Raw genomic sequence first — 24,744 nt, forward strand, 5'->3', positions numbered from 1 at the left:
CATATCGGAATTTTTTGAAACTTTTCAAAACTTTTACAACTTACCTTCGAAAATTCTGCTTTTAAAATTACACATTTATGGCTTGATAATAACGTGACCATCCGAAAAAGGACAAGACATTTCATTACATCTTAGTTCCCAGTGTATGAAAGAGCTTATAATGCTTTATAATTGATGGTATTTGGAAATATTCCCTTCCACCAACCCTGTTGTGAGATGATGGTCTCACTATTCTAATTTCCCGAGACTTGACATTATCAACCGGAAATCCTCTCACTGATTTTCATATTCAACCGGAATTCCTTTCCAAATACTTACATTTTGATTTTTCTTCTCTGCAAATTCCCACCCATCACAGTCTACATATTTCTGTGAAAATTTATATCAGTGGGTTAAAAGCTTTTCTTCTCACTAGACAATATAATTAATAGGCCTCCAGCAGTGTGGGACAGCTTTCTCGTTACCTCTGACATAATCCATATCGGAGACAGCATCCTGTCCATCATATTAAAGCTACCTTAACAGTCTTTGCCATCTGGCATGTGTAGACAAATGCGGCATTTTCTTTGTCCTAGTTGATCTTTTTATACGTTATATACTGAGTCAAAAAAACAACTTCACAAAATGTAATTTGAAAAATAATGAATAATTTTTCTCTGATGATACATCTATGTATCCGAAATGGGATCCCTATCTGTCGACTCTTGAAAAACGTTAGCAAAACCCACTCAAACCCATCCATTCGTCGTGGAAATGACGTTAGTGCCAAATAAGGTTTTGCACGTGCAGTCGATCACGTGATCTTTGCATCGAAGTTTTCTTCATATGCACGTGTTTGCATTGGCCTCAAGAATTGAAAAAACACTTTTAAACCACACTTCTAACGGTACTTGAAATGCCACGATTGTCAAATGTGCAACGTGAACGTGCCGTTGGCATGTTGCAAGCGGGAAGATCAGTTATTGACGTCGCAAGAGCAATGGGATGCAGCCGTCGTACTGTGTATGACTTGCGAGGTCGTCTACAACAAACTGGCACCACTTCTGATCGCCCAAGGTCGGGTCGTCCACGTGTGACGTCACGAGCAGAAGACCGTCAAATCGTCCTACGTCACCTAGGTGACAGATTTCGGCCGGCTACACGAACCAGGGCTGAGATGTTTAGAGGTCGACTGTCCTCACAGACCATTCGAAATCGGTTGCGGGCTGCCAATCTCCATTCTCGACGTCCATATCGTGGGCCAATATTGACGTCACCTCCTATGGACCCAGAGAGACTGGAATCGAGTCGTCTTTAGCGATGAATCCAGGTTTACCCTCAGATTCGCGGACGGCAGGCATAGAGTCTGGAGACGACGTCGTGAACGGTATGCCCAATGTTGTGTACAGGAAGTCGACAGATTCGGGGGCGGAAGTTGCATGGTGTGGGGTGCTTTCTGTGGGAACAACCGTTCCCGACTTCTGGTCATCCGTAGAAACTTCACAGCTGCTGCCTACCGCGACCAGGTGCTCACCCCTGAACTCGTTCCTTTCATGGCGGCTCATGGCCTAGGTCTACAGTTCCAGCATGATAATGCTCGGCCGCATACCGCGATGTTGACACGAAATTTCCTTCAAAACGCTGGAAACAACGTCATGAACTGGCCATCGAGGTCCACTGACCTTAATCCAATAGAGCACGTTTGGGATGCACTTGGGAGAAGGCTTTGTGGTCTTAGGAACCAACCTCAGAATTTGCAGGAACTTGGCGCTGCCTTGCAAGAGCAATGGCGCAGAATCCCCAACCACGTATTCACAAGCATCAGGCAGTCGATGAGGAGACGGTGTTTGGCAGTGGTGAATGCGCGGGGCAGCCATACACGATATTGAACTGAGAAATTTCGCATTTTTATTCTTGTGACTTGACATTCTGTATACCCATGTTTTGGAACGGCGGTGTAGCCTAATGGAACTGATTATGGCACTGTCAGTGTATCGAGTACATCACACAGATCTCAGCAATGAAATAATCACAATTTAACCATCTTACCATCTCTTGTTCTTTTATAGTGCCCTGAAGAAAGAATGTGAAGTTTCTTTTTTGACTCAGTATATTTCATACTGTGATCAAGTGCAACAAGCAACTAACACTTGTCAGTACGGTACTTTGAGCACTTGAGATTATACAATGGTTTAGAATTTCATAGGTGATGGTATCCGATAAATACCCCAAGTTCTAAAGTCATATTAAGTTCTGTTTTCATATGAAATACATCCTCGTTCTTGTCTCTATTCTAACTACATAGTCATCAGAGGCATATTCAGTCATATAATAATACTCATTCTTACAACAATATTGTAATATATATACATTGACATAGAGATACTAATTGTATTCGGACTGTGTATCTCACATATTATGGGTAGCCGGTTGTTACATACTATACATTATTCTCCAGTTGCTTCTCCTTAATATTACTTGATAGGATCAAGTTTCATCAGTGTTTCAATGTATTCCCTCAATCCCTCACATATGTATCTATGTTGTTCGTTGTCTTCTCGTACACCACAAAGCATTTACTGAATGTTGTACCTTAATTGTTCATAGTCATATCGACGATTATAGATTACGTCCATGCTTTCTATGACTGCGATCTTGTATCTTTTTATGTCATTTCCATATTATGAATATGACAAGTAGGAACTGGATAATGAGTCGTCCTACAATTCGCATTTGTACGTAAGTATCGTACTTTGTCTTAATAAGCTTATAGTATTTTGATACTTACCTCCATCGCAGTGTGTCCAGAAAAGATCGAGGTACTTCATAATGACATATGTCTCCATATTTAAACACTATGTTTACATTCGCTTCATGTCACAAATATATTGGATTTGGCTTAACACTTTTTCCCAAGTGTTGCAGCTCCATAGCCGGCCCACGTTTTGTTGGGACAGAAGTCAAGCACTTTCTCTACTGTCGTCGGATCCCCGCCACCATCAATCATCTGACTCCACACTTCATTTGGTGACAACCACTATACTCCGGGCACAATTGTTGCAGCCGCCATACGCCACAAGATAGTATGGTTCATATAATCGCCTTTAACATCGCTCGTGAAGTTGTTCCGACACCTACCTATGGCACCATAATTAGACATGGTCTGCTGATTTTCGGGCACCAACATGTTTGCCCATAACATTCTGCCAATGAGCGGACATTCTTCAACTTGCCACGAGCCACCACCAAGATCATCATGTGGGATCCTGCCACACTGTGTGTGTTACATCACTAACTCTTCGCTGTGTGTTCCATCTGACATTTCGTTGTGGAGTTCGGTACAAAATACCGGACAGCTCATGCTGTGACTTTTCCTGCCCAAGACATTGCTAGTGAATTCGTTGGGACCGATGACAAGTGTACTTTTGTGAATGATCAGACCAGATATGGTCATACGAATGACATTTAATCGTCTTTATTACTTTTATGAACTTTAACGGAATAGGATTGTATTGTGTTGTGTTGTGTACATGCTTTGTGGTTTTACGAAGTAACATGGGAGCCATTTTCTTCCCATTTTTCGAACGTACGTTAGTGTAGCTTGGACATGTTTGCCAGTTTCGCGTTTTTGTCCAGATTTCTCTCAAAATTCTCATATCCAAGTCGAGTTCTGTGCTCCTGTATTGCTTCGGGTGTAGATTTGGTTGTCTTTATACACATCGCCTCCATGTACTCATGTTTACTTATTCCGAGCTGTGGGCAGCTCTTGTCCACAGGCGGAGGATGTTATAAGGTTAAAAAAGGCATCTGTTATACAAGAAACGTACCACAAATTCGTTAGTGAGGATTACGGTGATTGCATCAGAAAAGCAATGCTATTACGGCTTGGTAATAAATTAAGGGATCAAACAACAGGATAAATCTCATTGACAGAACAGAAAAGTCCTTCTAGGTATTAATGAACAATGAATCACCGATGAGAGTTTTCAGTAATTTTCCGATCACGAGGCAAGACATGAGACCATGGAATGATGTAAATTTTAACAAATCAGAGGGATTGTATAGGGTCATGTGACAAGGGTGGAGCAGGATCGAACACCTTAAAAAGATACCGTCAGCACTAGAAAGTGGTGGGGTTACAAAGTCAGCAGAACGTTCGCATCGCGATCGATCAGTTCCATATCTAGTGAAGAGCTTGCCCTATCCTGTCCTGACCACGTCACCTTGTAATGAAGAGAGGGATCGAGTAAACCTATGTGAGTATAGAACCTAGTGTTGAGTTATTCCTTGTAATGCCAGAGTGCCAACACATGAATGAAATGTGTTTATTGAGGAGTTACAGTCGTCTGACCTCTCACTCCTAGACTTAACATTCCCCATGGACCAAGCGAGTGTGTAACTTGAGCTTACATCACCCCTGACAATGCGGAACGGCCATCTTAATAGGTAACTGGTTATAGGGTTTACTAACACCCAAATCCCGGTTACGACAGTTTAATGTTCTTGATATTGTAGCGCTTTGAACATACATTATGTATGAAATTCAACGCGATATAAATACATATATTATTATTATCATCATTATGAATTTATTATAATAAATTATGAAAATGTCTTACCTTAATTTTCCAAGCCAGATGTCTTGATGTGATAAATTAAACTCCTACTCTTGCAGAATCATAAAAAACAAGGTAAGTTTGTTTTTTTCTCACCTCCAATTTATAAATATACATATATTTCTTTTGTAAGCTTAATTACCAAGTAATCTATATTTTAAAATGTCAAAAAACAGCTGCACAATTAGTGAAAACATTTATATACTTAATCATATTTCTTTCGCCCGCCGGCTCGCCCAATCTCTGGCTGGTTGAGGATGCAATTGAGAAACGTTAAATGCCTTTAGCATGAACAAAATGCGTGACGGCCGCTCCTTCTGCCGCGGTATCCCAGCACTAGACTGTAGATTTTCTATTGAAGAGTAACATCGAAGTCCTGTCTCTTGCAGCACAGCTTGTATTATGATTAATGCTCATCTTCGCCCGAACAACGTAAATCTCTTTTTAAATGAACAAAAACTAACAAAAGCAGATAGGAAGATTTTCCGATGTGTCGACGTGTTTGAGAAGTAGAAAAACGAACCATTTGAATATCGATGTGTTGTGGGTGTATTACAAAGGTGAAGGTCGGCTAGAATGTTTCCAAATGTTTATTTAGGAAGCAATAACTTAACGCTTCAGCATGAGCAAGTCTTTTACCAAAGCTTATGCCTGTTCTCTTAAGCTTGGTCTTCAGCAACCCATGCATGTCGTAAGAGGCGACAAACGGGAACGGGTGGTCAGGCTCGCTGATTTGGTTGACACATGTCATCGTACCCCAATTGCGTAGAATGATGCTCTTGGTGTTGATCAATGGATTGTCTGGTCCACATAGCTGTAATATTGCTGAATGCTGCGTAAAATAACAAACTAACCAATCATTTTTGGTTTCTGGTTAGATAATGTATGGCTTTCGGCCCTTTTCGCACATTATTGTCATATTAATTTCCTTGATAACATACAAAGTCCAACACTGGCAAGTTGACATGCCACTGATCATATCTTGAACTTTAATCCCATCTCTACCAGCTGAAAGTGTGTCATCACATTACATTAACAGTACTTTAACCCGTGGATCAGTTCTGTTGTTACCAGTCGATTTCTATGTTTGAAATACCCGTGAAGATCCGGGTTAGAATCGGTCTTCAGCAACCCATGCTTGTCGTAAGTGGGGACTAACGGGATCGGGTGGTCAGTCTTGCTGACTTGGTTGACACATGTCATCGTATCACGATTGCGTAGATCGATGATCATTAAGTTGATCACTGGATTGTTTGGTCCTGACTCAGTTGTTTACAGGCAACCGCCATATAGCTGGCATATTGCTGGGTGCGACGTCGAACAACCAACCAACCAACCAACCAACCACAGAATACCGCCAAATAGCGCTAATATTACTGAGTGCGGCTTTAACAACCCAAACTTAACTAAGCCTAAATAAAAATGTTAATTATACTCAAAACAACTTATAATATAGCCTGCAATTTGGAAATATGAAAAAACCCTGTATGAAGTGAGTATGTCCTACCTCAAAATAACACAGCGAAGCATCCTAAAGAGGTCAGTCTATATTCCATGTATCCCATCAGTGACGCACCGCTAATAAAGGCCCTTATTTATAATACCGATGGTCTTAGGTTGTGAAGTGTTTGCAATTTCAGTTATGTCCATGCTGACCAGGTGAATTAAGATATCACCTCGAAGTTTTGAAAGACATGGGTAGGAAGAAATGAATAATATTACGTAAGATTTTTCCCGGAGAGCCTGTTATCATTGTGTACTGTTTGTTGGTCTCTGTGGACGGAGCGTTCATGAAGCCTTAATGCCTATCACACAACGGTTATCAACCTAATAAACTTTAAGTGCACAAATCATTGTTGTTTGTTTGTTGCTTAACGCCACACTCAGTAGTATGATTGGTATTTAACGGCGGTCTGTAAATTATCGTGTCTGCACCAGACAATCTAGACTAACGCTCTGAATATATTAAATTTTGACAGTCACAAATGTTCCCATTTAAAATGTAAAAGACCCCAGTGAGATGTGACATTCAGAACCGGAAATCAAGACTTGCTTTATTTACTGCTTTAGCATTGCAGAAATGTTGGCTGGTTGTTTGATTATTCTGTCATATTGAAATCTATTACATGACATTGTAAACCAAAAGTCACCGTGTTCTTTAATCTGATTGGTTGGAAAACATGATCATATGGTATTCGATTCCCGGAAACCGCAAGTTTATTCGCTGCGTATTGACACGTACAAATATCACACGAGTGAGTGAGTTTGGATTTTACGTCGCTTTTTAATAGCAATATTAAAGCAAAATCACGGCAGGGGACATCAGAAACAATTCATAAGGATATATACGATTTACTCCAAAACTAGTATGGATTATGTCATCTCAGTTTGTTGTTTGGGTACAGTGTCCGTAATCGTGAGTGTGTGAGTTTAGGTTTACGCCGCACTCAGTAATATTCCAGCTATATGGAGGGTGTCTGTAATCAATATGACTAATGACATCGGAATGCCTGTCCTCGTTGGTTGGTTTGTGCGCATTCGGGACCTGGTTGAGAATTTCAAAGGTTTAGTTTTGGGCGTGTTGTCTGCATTTCCAGATTAGACCTACCACTTACAATTATAAACATGATGTCCCACACTGTTCCTCATCTTGACTTGTGGGGGCGGTGGGGTAGCCTAGTGGTTCAAGCGTTCGTTGGTCACGCCGAACAACCGGGTTCGATTCCCCTCATCGATACAATATGTGAAACTCGTTTCTTTGTGCCCCGCCATGATATTGCTGGAATATTGCTAAAAGCGGCGTAAAACTAAACTCACTCACCTTTTGACTTGTACCAAGTGTCCCTGTGATTACTTTTAAGGTAAACACTTGGCTTGCTATTGAATGAGTTTGTTATGTGTCCTGCCAGTGGGGCCGGGGCGAGGTGACCTGGGCTGCTTACGAGCACCCTGTTAATCATCGTTTTGTAGTGATTCAACCCTGAGAGGTCGATAGGGTGCAGTCGACTCAGACAGGTATTTAGTATGTTTATATTATCATGGGAAAGGTTATGCTGCTTTTGTTAACTGCTGAACATGAGAGATAAATTAGTGTTTTTTCTAAGTTTTGTCATGATAAAACTAAATAATGTAATTATAAAAATTGGCATGGCCACATCATGATATTATCATGTCTAATTATTATTTGGTGACTATTACTATCGGGTGGTCAGGCTCCCTGACTTGGTTGACACATGTAATCGAATCCCAATTGCGTAGATCGATGCTCGTCTGGTTCAGACTTGATTATTTACAGACCGCTGCCATATAGCTGTGTGCGGTGTAAAAAACAAACAAATTAACGATACAAACAAACATAGATAATGTAACAGTTTTTTTCTTCTAAAACTTTGAAATCGTTATACTCCTATCATATTTTTTGCTCAATTTGAATCTTAATTCATCAACAGGACGCGAATGCAATTAAACATTACTATTAAGCCTATTTGACGTTTGGCGTCATTCGGACTCATTATGGGACTTGAATGATTGAATATCGTTCATACTTACGACTGATTCAGATACTCCTGGAAGGGTACCGCCGCCATATAGCTTGAATATTGCTGAGTGCGGCGTAAAACTAAACTCCCTAACTGGAAGGGTAAACAAACCTCCAATAATTACACATGATAAAGAGGCATTAAGATATTTCATTTTGCTTTGGTGTATGTTCGCAAAGAAAATGAAGTTTTTATTTGTTCTCATTTTAAACATGTTTTTTCTGATTTCTTAGAAGCATGCGACTCAAAATTCCGCTTTGTCGAATTATCGTGCTCTGATTTTGATAATCAGGACAAGAACGAACTCATAGATGTTTTAAAAGTTTCTGTTTTTTTGAATAAACATTAACATAAAATCGGGAAATTCAAAATCGAATAATATTTGGGCTTTTAAAACCAATTGTGGTGAAATACGTCCATTATATCCCATGTCATAGCTGTACATAAATCTGAAATGAAAATGCCATGTTGCTTAATTTTTCAAAACAGATTCTTTATTTAAGACATTATCAATCTGTCCATGACATGATCATGATTTGTATTGACAATTTTGCTTCTAAAAACACATTTTTAATGTTACTGTTATACTAGTTATAAAAAGAAATCTATAAATATACACGAAGGAGAACATCTGATCTCAATAAATGTACACGTGAATGAACCCGTGAAGGTCCGGGTTAGAACTGATCTTCAGTAACCCATGCTTGTCGTAAGAGGCGACTAACGGGATCGGGTGGTCAGGATCGCTGGCTTGGTTGACACATGTCATCGGTTCCCAATCGCGCAGATCGATGCTCATGCTCTTGATCACTGGATTGTCTGGTCCAGACTCGATTATTTACACACCGCCGCCATTTAGCGGCGTAAAACTTAACTCACTCACTCACTACACGTGGATGAGTGAACGTGATTTTACGCCGCTTTTAGCAACATTTGGGAAATATCACGACATGGGACACCATAAATGGGCTTCATTGTACCTATGTGGAGAATGGAACGCTTTCACCACTACTCGGACGCCGAATATGTAAACTATATGTGGTACATTTTACATAAACTTACGGCTATATATTGGGGTACCGTCGTACTCTTGAGTAACCTGGCGTTTCAGTCCAGCTTCACCTGGAGTTTGTTACAATGTTTGTCTAAGATCTGCTTCAGTGTGAGCCCTACTTCCTCAACACCCCGAGCTGACGGTCTGCGATATAAGCGAAGGTGTGTGTGTGTGTGTGTGTGTGTGTGTGTGTATGGGTATGTATATGTGTGTATGTATGCTAATACATTTACAACAATAACTATAAATTTAGATGCACACTATACATTTGAATATTCATTACTGATGGAAAAATGTAACTTCAAAAGAAGGAAATTGAAAAATTAAAAGACAAATAGAAAATAAGTATATACAGAAGAATATAGAGTATAGAGAAATTCAATAATTATAAGAAATGTAAGAGTCCGTTGCAAATGATTATACAACACTAACATACAGTGCAGTTGCCGATGTTCGCGAAAAGACTGAACACGCAAGGGGATCCCAGGTCTTCACTGCACACGGAAACATAATGGCACAAGTCAAATATGTCGTCGTTTCAGCCATCATCGCTGTTGATTCATATTTGGCAAAGATCTCAGGTCACAAATCAGGTGAAGTTAAGCAACGTTGGGCGCGGAGAGTCCGTGGATGGGTGAAAGTGTTTGGCAGTTTGACTCCTGAGAGTTTCTTGGACCACAACGAAACACGTGTGATACATGTGGTGTCACCTTAGACAAGTGAGTTTATTCAAAATTGCCTGTGTTCACCAAGCAGAAAATGGGTACCCGGTGGGATAAGTCATGTGACTATAACCTTCTAGCGCCTAACAGGCAGCTTGGGTTATCCAGGGTAATAATGTGCTGTGCTATTCATTGTTAGCGCTATGAGCATACCTGGTGTGGAGTTTGGCGCTATATACATGGACACATTATCAGTATTATTATCATTACATATGAAAATCTAATAGCTTCACTGAGGCCTTGAATGGTGTAACGGTGATAAGCCACTTTTGAGGAGCGAATAAGTGTGGTTTTAGTTGCTTCTTGCAATATCACGACGGGGGACACCAGAAATGGGCTTCATACATTGTATATCTGTTGGGAATCGAACCCGGATCTTCTAGGTGACGAGCAAACGCTTTAACCACTTTGGAGGAAGAGTCAAATAACGCTATTTCAACGGAATTGTGGAGAAGGCACGATGAAATGATCCTCAAAGGTTGTAAAATTTAGGCACCAAATTTTGAAGCTGTTTAATTTGGCTGTATATAAAGGGAAAATGATTGGATATAAAATGAAAATGGAAAGTTGAAGGTCTCTTCTGATTATACAGTCTTGTGGATACTTCTGTTTTGCTGGTTTCTTATAAACTCTCCTAGATTGCCAGAAACACCCGGTGTCCTGCTAGACATGTGTAATGATGCGCAAAGGGTGTGATACATTACGCAGGATGTGAATATTTTCCACCGGGAGGTATCCAACCTGCCTGTAGAGGTTCTGGCAATTCCTGTCAATAATCCGAACATGTCCCATACTCATTTTTCCCCGCCATCGTTCTGATGCCTTTTTTGAGTTTTTCCGTTGAGTACAAATTACACATCTTCTATCGCTAGCTGCTGAGGTTAATTTTTTTACTCCAATCTCGGTGTTTTCAGTGTAATTCAGCCCAACAAACTTGTATAATTCTTTTACTTCTGCCGAAGGATTCTGACACAAATCTTCATAAAACAATATTTTAATTCTCGTTTGAGACTCCATATACCACCGTCTTGTCACCTGGATGTCCTCTAATACCTTTTTGCAATACTGTGACGATTCCTCCTCAATGGCGTCCCAAGAGAAGCGGCCGTGTAAAACTTGCGAAAGTAATGTTGCTCTTGGGTCGCGAATGAGATGGAGCACCTTCAGAGATCTGTCTTTGGTAGCAAGATACTTGGCTGAAATTATGGGGAATTCGATTGTCTTTATGACTCCCACCTTAGCGGCCTTGCAGCGCTTGTAGAGGATTGGAATACACTTTAAGATGTTAAGAGCACCAGGATATCTTTGTAAGCAGTAGTGGTAGGATTTGGTGCTGTCACTCGATTGCATGTGATATTGGGTCAGCGTAGCAATGTCAAGTTTGGGAAAATCACAACGGAAAATGCGTCGGATGGTCTTGCCAGCAATTCTGGTGTATATTGAGTCCTTCATGACACTGAAATAGACGAGGGCACAGTAATCAGTTTTACACATTGTATTTATGTGGGATCTTGAACTATGGCCTTTGGTGGATCGAAGAACGATTTAACCTCTTGGCTTCCCGACCGACCCTTCCAATTATATTGCACCCCCCCAAAAACCCGCCCAAACAAATAAAGAAAAACAACAAAACAAAAATATACAAACAAAATTAACCCCAAAACCCAAAACCTTTTTTTTCATTCCAACACCGCCGACTCGAACCTAACATATCACCTCGTCATATAAAATATATATAATGATTATCTTTTAATCAGCAGTCCAGAGAACGCGAGTAATTGTAATAAGAATAAATGAGAATCAAGAACATTATTCAGATAATTTTGTCTTTATAAAAAAAAAAATTTCCGACCGACTGACCCATGTTCAGAATTTGGTGGCTACGTGAAACACCTAAAAAAACTTATGTCCATATATGAAGAAACGCTTGTCCACAGTTTCGTTAGTGAGTGAGTGAGTTTAGTTTTACGTCGCACACAACAATATTCCAGCTATATGGGGGCGGTCTGTAAATAATCGAGTCTGTACCAGACAATCCAGTGATCAACAGCATGAGTATCGATCTACGCAACTGGAATGCAATGACATGTGTCAACCAAGTCAGACCATCCGCTCACGTTAGTCGCCTCTTACGACAAGCATGGGTTGCTGAAGGTCAATTCTAACCCGGATCTTCACGGGTTGATGGAAGAAAAGACGGATCTGTTAGGATCAGGGTTACAATCGGTCTTCAGCAACCCATGCTTATCCAGTATAGCTGACACAGTGCTGAGTGCTGCGTATAGTCCGTTTGACTTCATTTGAGACCGATGAATTACTCACTAACACAAAATCTAATAAATGCAACAAAATCAAACTTTGCACAGTCACATGAAATCGACAAACCAACTCTGATGATTTGTCTCATAATTTTGGACACCCGAATAAAAAGTCGTAAGAAATAGCGAAAAGTGACAACAAAATAATGATAGTTTGTTTAACAACTTTTTTGTGTGTTAGTGAGTAATTCATCGGTATCAAATGAAATCAAACGGACTGTAAGACTAAACTCACTCACTCACTTTTCTTCCTTCACTTACTGGCACAGTTTAGAGAATTGATAGTTTTACTTACTTTCGCCTTGACGTGAGGTATTGAAGATGTATGTTCTCACCCCACTTGTACCATTTCAGATCGTGCAGGGGTTCGAAAACGTAGAACACGTTCGGATCCATCTCGAACAAGTTCCCGGTCAGAGATGAGCCACTGCGCATGTACGTCACAATGAGAAGGTTGGTCCGAGAAGCTGATTTCAATGGGGGCAAATCTCTGGACATCATCAAATCAAGATCCTCGATCACATTGTCTGAAATGTGTACAACCGTTATTTGTTCTTGCCTTTGTCGTCAAGTGAATAGAGTGTCTCTCCGTAGACGAAAGAGCAAACGCACACGCAGACACACGAGCACCCACGCGCACGCATACACGAAACAGAGGGCGCCGTTAAAACATATTTCCTCTCATCTCCACTATATTATGTTTCATAGAGGAATAGTGAGTGAGTGAGTAAGTAAGTGAGTTGGGTTTTACGCCGCTTTTAGCAATATTCCAGCAAATATCACGGCAGGGGACACCAGAAATGGACTTCACACATTGTACCCATGTATCACGGCGTGGGAATCGAACCCGGCTCTTCGGCGTGACGAGCGAACGCTTTAACCACTGGGCCCCACATAGGAGATTAACTCCGTGTCAGTGGATATGCTTGTAGTAGAAGTAATAATAATACAAACAAATCGTGACATCATTTCTTTTTCGGTTTATTGGAACCAAAAATCTGCTTGCTTGGCCAATCTATAACCACGGAACCGTTTGGTATTCATTCAGGAGACTATCTTCTATGATACTGAACTTTCATTTTTAAGCTGACTCCAGTGACGCAACAGTAATACTATTTGCAGTTTAATCCACGGGTCACTCACCCTCTGTGACGGGTAACCTCCCTTTGTCAGTTGACAAAGATGGAGATCTGGATCCAACAGGCGGCATCTCTCTCATCTTCATTTCAACCGACGCTTGCTTTGACACAATGTCTTGCGTTTCAGGTCTCTTTATGGCCATATGAGAAAGTATTTGCGTATGCATAGTAAGATCCTCTTAAAAAAAGAAAAAGAAACGTTTCAAAGAGTTCATGTGAGTTAATTGTTGCTCCAACTTCCGTTTATGTTTGAAGCATCCGAAAATAACTTGGTTCGCTTTCCAGCTCACTTCCACCTTAATAAGATGAATAATGACAGTGTTATCTGAGTGAATGTGAGTGAGTTTATTTTTAGGCCGCACTCGTAATATTACAGCTGTATGGCGGCGTTGTGTAAATAATCGAGTTTGGACTGACAATTCAGTGATCAACAGCATGAGCATCGATCTACGGAATTGGGATACGATGACTTGTGTCAACTGAGTCAGCGAGCCTGACCACTCGATCCCGTTAGCCGCCTCTTACGACAAGCTTCAGTTACTGAAGATCAATTCTAACTCGGATCTTCAAGGGTCCAGTATTTTCTGAACGATATGAATGAAATTAGCGAAAATACGTTAACTGGTCAACTTGATGAAACGTTATTGACCTGAATTGTCAGCATTAGAGAATAATGAACAATACAATTTCTGTATTTCCTCCAGGATTTGATGTTGAAAACTAAACTCACTCACTCCTCCAGGATTTATATCCGAAGATTAACATCTCTGATTTTTCTCAGAGCAAATACACGGCGCTTTATTCTTCACAATGAGGTACACTTTCAACACAACCATTATAGTATATATTTTTTTATCAGCTATTTACTTAGACATGCGAGTGAGTGAGTGAGTGAGTTTAATTTTACACCGCTTTTAGCAATATTCCTGCAATATCACGGCGGGGGGACACCAGAAATGGGCTTCACTTATTGTACCCATGTGGGGAATCTAACCCGGGTCGGAGTGACGAGCGGACGCTTTAACCACTAGGCCACCCCACCGCCCCAACACATGCGAGAGCTATTATGATAAAACAGGGGTAGAGAGTCGATTATTTAATACATTTTTCAAATTTAAGATATACAAAGAATTTTAATGATACCCTTACCCAAGTACGCTAGCTCATAGTGAATGAGTGAGGTTGTACGCTACTTTTAGCAATGTTCCACTAATATCACAGCTGGGGACACTAGAAATGGGCTTCACACATTGTACCCATGGTAAATCGAACCCGGTCTTTCTGCGTGACGAGCGAACGCTTCAACCACAAGAACAAGTTTGTCAATGGTGGTGTATATCCCAACAGCGTAGATCGATGCTCATGCTGTTGATCACTGAATTGTCTGGTCCAGACTCGCTTATTTACAGACCGCTGCCATTTTACTGGAGTGCGGTGTAAAACTATACTTACTCACTCAATGGTGGTGTAACAGAGGTCGTTTCGACTGACAAAATATCCACAGTGTTCAAATACATGTCTGACATAATCAATCAATTATTTATTCAGTAAAATTAAAGCATGGTGACTACAGCAAAATACGTACCCGCATTTAAAGAATAGAATGTAGTCAACACAAATCCAGCTGCAGCGAACATGAGAAAAATCCTCAACGGGGAACATCTGTACAATAGTAAAACAAAAACCATTCAAGTCAGCAAAAATCTGCTCATAATGTTTTGATGATGAACAATTGTTCAAAGAGATAATACATTGGAGATCAATGTATAAGGGATTTACTTTCTAATATAATGGGAAATTAGGTGGAGACATTCCCAGTCAGGGGCGGTGGGGTAGCCTAGTGGTTAAAGCGCTCGCTCGTCACGCCGAAGACCCGGGTTCGATTCCCCACATGGTACGTAACACTGTGTGAAGCCCATTTCTGGTGTCCCCCGCCGTGATATTGCAGAAATATTGCTAGAAGCAGCATAAAACTAAGCTCACTCATTCACTCATTCCCAGTCGTGAAGGGAAACGTAATTCCCTGTGCAATGTTGCGGCGCTTTGGTGCGCCAGAAACCGAATGATTTAGGGTTCAGTCTGGACTGTCCCGGTTAAGATTCTCGGTTAGTCATTAGCATGACCCTGCTTGCTGGTTTCACCAAAGTGGCAAACGTCCGAGGTCTGCATTATTTCAACTTTCCTTCCACATTTAGCTGAAGGCCGTAACATAATTGAAATACTGCTAAATACGGCGTCTATACTAAATCACTCACAACACATGATGCAATTGCAAAGATATCCTCTGTAACGCTGAAACAGACTAAAGATTATACATTTTCCAACAAATTGCTTACAATTTACCTTAAATGCGATTAAAAGTAGGAATTAAAGGTGTTACTCACCTGCATTCCATAATTTACCAAGCGGGATATATCACTTTATATTCCACGTCTTGGTAAAGGTATGCATCTCCCGATGAAACGCCTTCGAATGTCTCTTTTGATTGATATCACCCACTCTTTCATGGCAGTATTGAAGTCTTTTGTACCGAAATGTCACATTTCAGTATAGAAGAAAGAAGCTTTCATCCATAAAATATGTTGCCTTGTCTGATACAGCCAATTCTTGTAGCGACATATGACGCAGAGAGAAAATCGAAATCAATATTCCTTTCTTAACTGATGTTCGGGTTTATGATGGACAGAATCACTTTACACAGTCAGTAAATATCAGACGCGTGCCTATCATTGGAGATGTTGTTCGGTGATAATACGGCCAGCATCTGGCAATCGATTGAGAAATTATATATTCAATTGAAGACGAATTCTTTGATTGATTGCCGATGCGAGTAGTTAAGCTTGGGTATTCAAATTTTGACAATGTATAATTGAATCAGTATCTAAAGCTTTGCTCATAAGAACATAATGTGTTTGTGATATCCGTTTGATGAAATGGTCAAACATAACATACAGAATTTTGTTTTGAATTGTTATGAAAAATAATGAAATCATTAAATGCAATTAAACATGACAATTGTGGGATGTTAAGGCATTTGCATATACATTTATCGCCTGAATTTTTCGTTACCCGTTATTAAATTGACCACGTTCATCTTCCTCAATACATCGTAAAAAGAAATACGTTTGCGTGGAAGGTGAGTTATGGCGATCATACATAGATATCAAGGTTGAATGGCTGGGAAAGGACATGCTTACCCTTTTCGCGAACACCTGGTGTTATCACCGATTTTCCCTGGTCCATTCATCTAATCTTAACCCGTGAAGATCCGAGTTAGAATTGATCTTCAGTAACTGATGCGTGTCGTAAGAGGCGACTAACGGGATCGGATGGTGAGGCTCGCTGACTTGGTTGACACATGTCATCGTATCCCAATTGCGTAGATTGATGCTCATGCTGTTCATCACCGGATTGTCTGGTCCAGACTCGCTTTTTTTACAGACCACTGCCATATAGCTGGAATATTGCCGAGTGCGGCGTAAAAATAAACTCACTAACTCATCTAATTACTCCCTAGTGGAATATATATTATATATTTCTGAGGATTATCAAAACTCAGTATCCTTTTGCACTGATGTTTAATAATCAACATTCGGGCCAATACGTTCCATAATAATGAGTGAGTGAGTATGGTTTTACGCCATTTTTAGCAATGTTCCAGAAATATCACGGCGGATGACATCAGAAAAGGGCTTCACACATTGTACCCATGTAGGGATCGAACCCGGGTCTTCGGCGTGATGAGCGACCGCTTTAACCACTTGGCTAACCCACCGCCCTCTCAATAATGAGACAAGCGATCATTGATAGACATGGATGAAGGTAAACAGATCGTCAAAACTTAGGACTGGTATAATGTACATGTTTTAGTGTGGATATGAGTCTGTATTGCGCTTTTCAAAGCACAGACGTGTCGATATTTATTAGTGTAGGAATATGTTTGTGTACTTGTATGCCCGTAACATATATGCCCGTAAAACTGCTGACAGGTGGTTGGTACTATGTAGTTGAGTGTCAGTTTATGTTTGTATAGGTATATGTTCGTGGCATTACTTGTTCTGTATGAGCAGTAGTTACCTACACTGCCTTAAATTTCAAAAGGCAATTAGTTTACAACGATCCGGATCCTTTTGATTAATCTATATCGGCATTTCTCTGTTTCAACACTGTACTCGTAATTCGTACGCTTCACCAACAACAAATTCAACAAGCATGTACTATCTCTTGAAATCCCGTTTATTCAGTATCTAGCGAAACCTGTTTCCAGTTCATGACATAAGTTCACACTTCAACAATATTTCGAAGAAGGTTATCGAAGTATTGAAATATGTCAATGTCACCTCCTCCGGGGTAGATCTTCAGAGTACCTTCAAAGACGATGTATGGACGGATGGTTCCACTATCGTAACGACGCACACGCATGCTACTGCCGAAATCACTTCGCTTTTGCGGGTAAGTATGCATGTTACTGCGGTAATCAATGTAGTTCAGTCGCTGACTTATCCGGTTAAGTGGATTCCGTCTTTCTTTCCACGGTACCACTCCCGCCAATGCATAAACAAGAAAACATTGGAGAACGATGAACACCTTTATCTTTGCTCTGAAAAACATGTATTCAAAATTTAAAAGATCGATTTTCAGGTAAACCAATGATACACATCATTGTTAGTAAATATACAATAAAAAGACGAAAAAGAAAAGTGCTCTGTTCAAAGGTTACCGTTATTTATAATAACGTTTAAATGTACAGTCCGTTTGATTTCATTTGAGACCGATGAATTGCTCATTAAAACAGGTGGATGTGCGAGTTGCACGTGTGAAACTGAAATTTCACTGCACACGCTCGTTGAATACCTAGCTGATTTACCACCAAGTGGTCCCCCCTAGTAAAACATGCTCATGCTGTTGATCACTGGATTGTCTGGTCCAGACTCGATTATTTACAGACCGCCGCCATATAGCTGGAATATTGCTGAGTGCGGCGTAAAACTAAACACACTCACTCTTATAAATGCACGAATTTGGGTTAGTCAACTTTAATAGTCTAAATACTATATAGTATATGCATGATAATATGTGCACCTTGACACCAGCATTGTACCTGCATGACACGGCCTACTTTGAGGGTTCATGCAAGGGACCATTCATAATTTATGGCTGGGGAAGGGGGTTGGGGTGGTAGAGGTGACGATGGTTTTTAAGGAGAAGCATTTACAATGTGAATGAAACACACACACACACACACACACACACACACACACACACACACACACAGATAGAGGAAAACTACTCTAACAGATGGACAGATGGCTTGCCGTGAAAGGCTATAACTTACATAGCTGAGAAATCAGGCGATTATCGACGTCTTTCTGTATGTATGGTTTCAGGTGAGGTGAGGTGAAATTGGTTTTAACGTCGTGCTTGAACTATATTGACTGTTGTCACTATCCATCCTGTAACAGCCGATATTTCACGCCCTCTAATACTATATTCTCTACAGTACCTCCCACGTGTTGTATGTTCAAACGATCGATGAGAATGTATTGACTCAGAATGGCAGCATGTTACCAATTTATCAATAATATTGTTGAACTGCTCAGCTGAATGTCACACTAAACAATATACACACATTGTCAATGATTTCGCCATAATGCACTACGATTATGTCTCTTTGTAAGTTGATCTTAGCTATTTCGATTATTAATAGTTGTAGATGTATATTTTTTATGGTTTTATCGAAGATATAAAGATTTATTTTTTAAATAGAACAAAACGGAGTCACCAATACATTACAGTGTCTCTGTTGAATCACTGGTCACTTAAATGACGCCACTGAATCATGGTACCGTTTATGTCGAACTGAAGTAACTGGGTTAAACAGTCCAATACTGTTGTGTCGAAGTTAAAGGGACTTACGTAAAAACTTCGAGTTGTCTGAGTTTTGAAACAACCGCAAAATGATGGAACACGCAGGGGGGGGGGCAGTTTTTACTTCGAGACTACCGAAGATTTGACACATCGACTTTGACTGAACAAATTAAGAAAACTTGACAACACTAAGATAGTTTAGTTTGACTTTTCGTAATTACTAAAGGATAAGAAAATAATATAAACACCCTATCAATGATAATTATGAAACTGAAGAAAATATTTACAATAAACTTTATGCGTTTACTGCGTTAAAACACAGTAATACATCGTTACCAAATATATCAACAGATAGTAAAAGTGTAAAGCGATTAATTTATCTTTTCCTATAACGCAATGATTTCATAAACACAAACATCATGTTTTAAACAGTAGAGCATGTTTTACAACATGAGGGTGTGGAGATTGATGCTTAGTACAGTTGCAGGGGACTTGTTGTTACCTAAAGCAGCTTCATGTAGAAGAGTATCTCATTCTTAAATTCAACAAAATGTCTTCTAAGTAAGGATAACTTGATATACTGAGAGAAACAAATAAAGGGACACAGGAAAATTCAAGCGTTCCTTTAATATTTTCCAGTTTTTATCACCAGCTTTGAATAGCGCTGTGAGAGGAAATCTGAAAATAAACAAGGGAACACAGCAATGAAGTGTCGTTCCCTTATTTATGTCCCTCAGTATATATGGATATAAGATAAAGACTTTGCAATGATCTGATTTACTAGCTGCAGTGTATACTTAACAGGCTTCTCTGCTTTATCGTTGAACACTACATCATATATGTATCAATGCCTCGCTTTACTACTCTGTACATCACTTGCTTGATAACGGTATTAGATTCTACACCAAAACATGGCTCCTTATTGTAAATGAAGAAGTTGTTCATCCACATATCTTGTCCTTACTTAGCACTCCAACTTATACATGCCTCTCAAAGAAGTTACACTGTTTTCTGTCTGCACTTTGCTGTGTTACTTAAGTGTTACCAGACATTCTTATTAGTTCATTCGCCAAAACCGACGACACGAAGCAAAAGGACAACCCTGGTCATTTACAAAATGGCCCTATAAGAACAGAACTCACAAATCGTAGGCCATTAACATACCACAGATCTTACAGAAAGTGACTGGTATATTTAAAAGAAAGTGTTTCCACCTCAAGCGAAGCACACGTGCGAAAACCTTAAGCAAGGCTGAATACTGCTAAGTAACCAGAGAACACAGAACTAACCTTGGCATTGCCATGTTCTGGTCGAGGAGACGATCCAGTCAATTCATCAAAAGCCAACAAAGGCAAACATATCATCTCCGTTGCTACATGTAATGGCATCAAACCTTGACACAGAGGGGTCAGGCCAGAAGAGGTACATTTTGCTTAAGGGTAAACTGCGAGTGAAGCGAAGCTAAATACATAGCCGGTAATAGAACGTCAGATCATTAGTAATGTGCAAGAAAGGTATCCTGATGATTCAGTTGACAGGCGTGTGTGTTTGGCATGAATTAATTCAAGGAAATTAAGGAATGTAGCAATATTGACTGATGACAAAGGATATACGAATGTATCAATTACCCAGAAACATATACGTTTTACAGTCATTTGAACGTCATTTCAAGCGTGGCGATAAGATGAGCTTCTTATCGTTGATCAGTTAGTCAGCACATCACAGGCCAGTGGATGGCTGTATGAGGAAAAGGCTGAGAGCCATGTGATTGGATATTTCCGTTAGGGATTAAAGATTAAATTTAAGTATAATTTTTTTCATGGAAGGATAATGAAGATAAAACCGTTTGATAGATATTTACGTTTTTATAAAAAATATGGTGATTAGTCAGACAAAAAAAACCGTGGTAAAAATGCAACGCACGGAAAGCACAACACATCATGTCATATCTGTGGCACATCAGTTAAGTGGTCATGTGCTCACTGAAGGGTATGTATTTACTTCGGGTAATGATTCGCCCAAGGTTCATGCCGTAAGGTACAAATTGTTTAAGTAACATGACTTCAGTATATCATGTGTGTACAAGTATAAGACATCTGCTGATTTGGACAGGTTTTCACGGTTTCTATAATCTTCGTTAAGTCTTCACCGTAAGTATTGTTACAACGTATTTAGTTTCCAGAAACAAAAATGTAGGTGATACAATATATGTTTTGAATGTCAAATGTTCTTCCTTTTGTTAAAATTTTGAAAAATAGCTGACCTGATGAATATTTTGCATATTCGAGTGTAGATGTAGGTGTTCAGTCATTTGATGTTTGATCATACGTTTAGCTTACTTGGCAATTAATATACTTTCATTGTTTTTCACGTTTATTCTCTCTAAAATATACGTAAAATGTTAACACCCAAACAGATTCAGTTCGGTTTAAAAAAAGCAAATATATTGGAGAAAATTACAAGACAGCGATGACATAAGGTATTTGAGAAAATGGTTAGCATGCCCCGTCTACCAGTAGCACAAAATAGTACTGTATAACGTTTCTATGGAAATTTGGACAAAGGTTGTCTGCACGACATTTGTAATTTATTACTCTCCAATGAAGGATCAGGGGCTGCCATGAAGTTCTTGAAAGGCATTTAGAAGTTGGACAAACGTGAATATATGACACATGTTATAGACAACAAATTCCTTTTATTCTTCGTTTCCATAAAACGTGTCATGTATTCAGGCTGCCATACATTCAATTTAGCGCGTTCGCGCATTGAATCCTAACAAATACTGTATTATATTACTTTATCGTAAACTGGCAAAAGATCTTAGTGGATCTACATACATGTATATTTAACGTGTCTATCAGAAATAATGTAATTTCAAACTGTCTGTGGCGACGGATGTCTGAACATCCACCGCTTATACGTAGACTGTGCATCCAGTAGGCCTTCTGGTTCAGAAATATCACCCTATTTCTTGTAACTCAGATGGGATTGATGCTCAAGATCTTTGATGGTACTATGTGTCACTGATCACGGGCTTCAAGCTGCTTGTGCAGCTTTCGGTTCGAAATTACCCTCGGTACTGAGGCCCGAAGCCGACTGAAAACCACTCGGACCCACAGTTTTTGTTTTCTTCAGGTCCTTATGGCCGACAGCTTTTCAGAGTTAAGGGCAAGCACCGTGTTGGTGTGTCTGAGATTCGATTTTATTTCTAGATCTTCGTGACATGGTCGAATATTACAAACAGTGGCGAAAAGCAACAGTCACTCACAAACTCTAAGGCATACATTGTCTGAACAATAAACATAAAACGCTCCTTCTTAAAACCCATGACCTTGCAGATCGCAATCATTGATATTTTTTGAGGCAGTGGGGTAGCCTAATGGTTAAAGCGTCCGCTCGTCACGCTGAAGATCCGGGTACGATTCCCCATATGGGTACATTTCTGGTGTCCCCCGGAATACTGCTAAAAGCGGCATAAACAATCCTCGCTCACTCATTATATTTTTTGATAAAGGTGTCACAATTATTTACTCGATGAACCTCATTATCTAAGATCGTAAGATACTAAATGTCTTCAATAAGAAGGTTCACCTTTATACTCGGCTTCGAGGTGTTGGATGATCAGTAGTAGTAGTAGTAGTAGTAGTAGTAGTAGTAGTAGTAGTGGTAGTAGTAGTGGTAGTGGTGGTAGTAGTAGTAGTAGTAGTAGTAGTGGTAGTAGTAGTAGTAGTAGTAGTAGTAGTAGTAGTAGTAGTAGTAGTAGTAGTAGTAGTAGTAGTGGTAGTAGTAGTAGTAGTAGTAGTAGTAGTAGTAGTAGTAGTAGTAGTAGTAGTAGAAGTAGTAGGTAGTAGTAGTAGTAGTAGTGAGTATAGGTTTACGCCGCACTCAGCAGTGTTCCAGCTGTATGGCGGCGGTCTGTAAATAATCTCGTCTGGGCCATACAATCCAGTGATCAACGATCTACGCAACTGGGATATGATGACACGTGTCAACCACGTCAGCGCGTCTGACCACCCGATCCCATTAGTCGCCTCTTAAGCATGGGTTGCTGAAGATGAGCGTCTCCCCACAGTGATTACAACTAATGATTAAAAAATGATGTACGCTTCCTTCGACAGATTATGAAGTTTGAAGCGTGGTGTTCTGTGGCAGTGCTCGCCTTAGCTTGTGTCCTGCAAACCACTGAAGCAGTGTCCACTGTGGAAACCATGTCACCATGCCCTGGAGAGAAGCCCTTTAAACCCAGGTCAGCCATTGCTCTTGAGAAGTTCGAGAGCAAGAAGAAGTCCAAAGTCAGGACATCAGCGTCCGTATGAACCCCGAAGGAGAATCTTTAACGGGGCAGCATACATATAAACGTTCGACGGACGGAAGGAAATGGTAAGTGTACATCCAGAAACGACCCCAGCCCTTTGGTGAGCACCTGGATGCTTGAAGCATGAAGCAACCACAAGGATCCGTAATATTTGTAATACCTCCCTCAATTATTACAATATGCTACATCAATATGATTGCATGTAATACAAGTTTTTAAACGTCTTTTGAAATTGTTTTTCAAATTAAAAGTTTCGATATATCCACTTGATTCTGTGTAAAACGTATAAATGAACAGAATCTACTTACCTTATGAATATGCAAACTGATTAACCTATGAATATTTCTTGTTTCTATCCACAGACAGGCTTCAATATCAGACTAAGAGGACGTGTCGTTTTTTCCGTTGAGTGAACTATCAAACCAGTGAGACATAATTCAAAAGATCATTAAAATGGACATTAAAATTCATTTTTAGAGTGTATTTCTTCTTATTGTTGTGCTCTGTCTTCAAACATTCTTATGTGCATGAGAAGCCTATTTCTGGTGTGCCCGTGAAGATCCGGGTTAGAATTGATCTTAAGTAACCCATGTTTGTCGTAAGAGGCGACTAACGGGATCGGGTGGTCAGGCTCGCTGACTTGGTTGACACTTGTCATCGTATCCCAATTGCGTAGATTGATGCTCTTGGTGTTGATCACTGGATTGTCTGGTTCACATAGCTGTAATATTGCTGAATGTTGCGTAAAATAACAAACTAACCAATCATTTTTGGTTTCTGGTTAGATAATGTAATGGCTTTCGGCCCTTTTCGCACATTATTGTCATATTAATTTCCTTGATAACATACAAAGTCCAACACTGGAAAGTTGACATGCAACTGATCATATCTTGAACATCATTACCAGCTGAAAGTGTTTCACTACATTACATTAACAGTACTTTAACCCGTGGATCAGTTCTGTTGTTACCAGTCGATTTCTATGTTGGAAAGACCCGTGAAGGTCCGGGTTAGAATCGGTCTTCAGCAACCCATGCTTGTCGTAAGAGGCGACTAACGGGATCGGGTGGTCAGGATCGCTGACTTGGTTAACACATGTCATCGTATCCCAATTGCGTATACCGACGCTCATGCTGTTGATCACTGGATTGTTTGGTCCAGACTCGATTATTTACAGACCGCCATCACATAGCT

The 24,744-nt window shown here is 40.0% G+C and overlaps 1 protein-coding gene and 1 long non-coding RNA gene across 2 annotated transcripts; one reads left to right on the top strand and one right to left on the bottom strand.

Moving 5' to 3' along the window:
- Positions 1–5,570: 5,570 nt before the first annotated feature.
- Positions 5,571–13,510, bottom strand: LOC124268238 (carbohydrate sulfotransferase 3-like). Its single transcript, XM_046703277.1, has 4 exons — positions 13,372–13,510; positions 12,524–12,755; positions 10,946–11,366; positions 5,571–5,603 (listed from the first exon to the last, which is right to left on the bottom strand). Exons 1-4 carry the CDS (start codon positions 13,508–13,510, stop codon positions 5,571–5,573), a joined length of 825 nt encoding a protein of 274 aa, XP_046559233.1.
- A 3,852-nt stretch (positions 13,511–17,362) lies between these two features.
- On the top strand, positions 17,363–24,031 carry LOC124268256. Its single transcript, XR_006896249.1, has 3 exons — positions 17,363–17,819; positions 23,354–23,615; positions 23,913–24,031. It is a non-coding gene; the product is annotated as an uncharacterized LOC124268256 (long non-coding RNA).
- The last annotated feature ends 713 nt before the right edge of the window (positions 24,032–24,744 follow it).

Source organism: Haliotis rubra, unplaced genomic scaffold, assembly GCF_003918875.1.
Source record: "Haliotis rubra isolate DU_JTF1 unplaced genomic scaffold, ASM391887v1 Scf137, whole genome shotgun sequence".
Classification (NCBI taxonomy): domain Eukaryota; kingdom Metazoa; phylum Mollusca; class Gastropoda; order Lepetellida; family Haliotidae; genus Haliotis; species Haliotis rubra.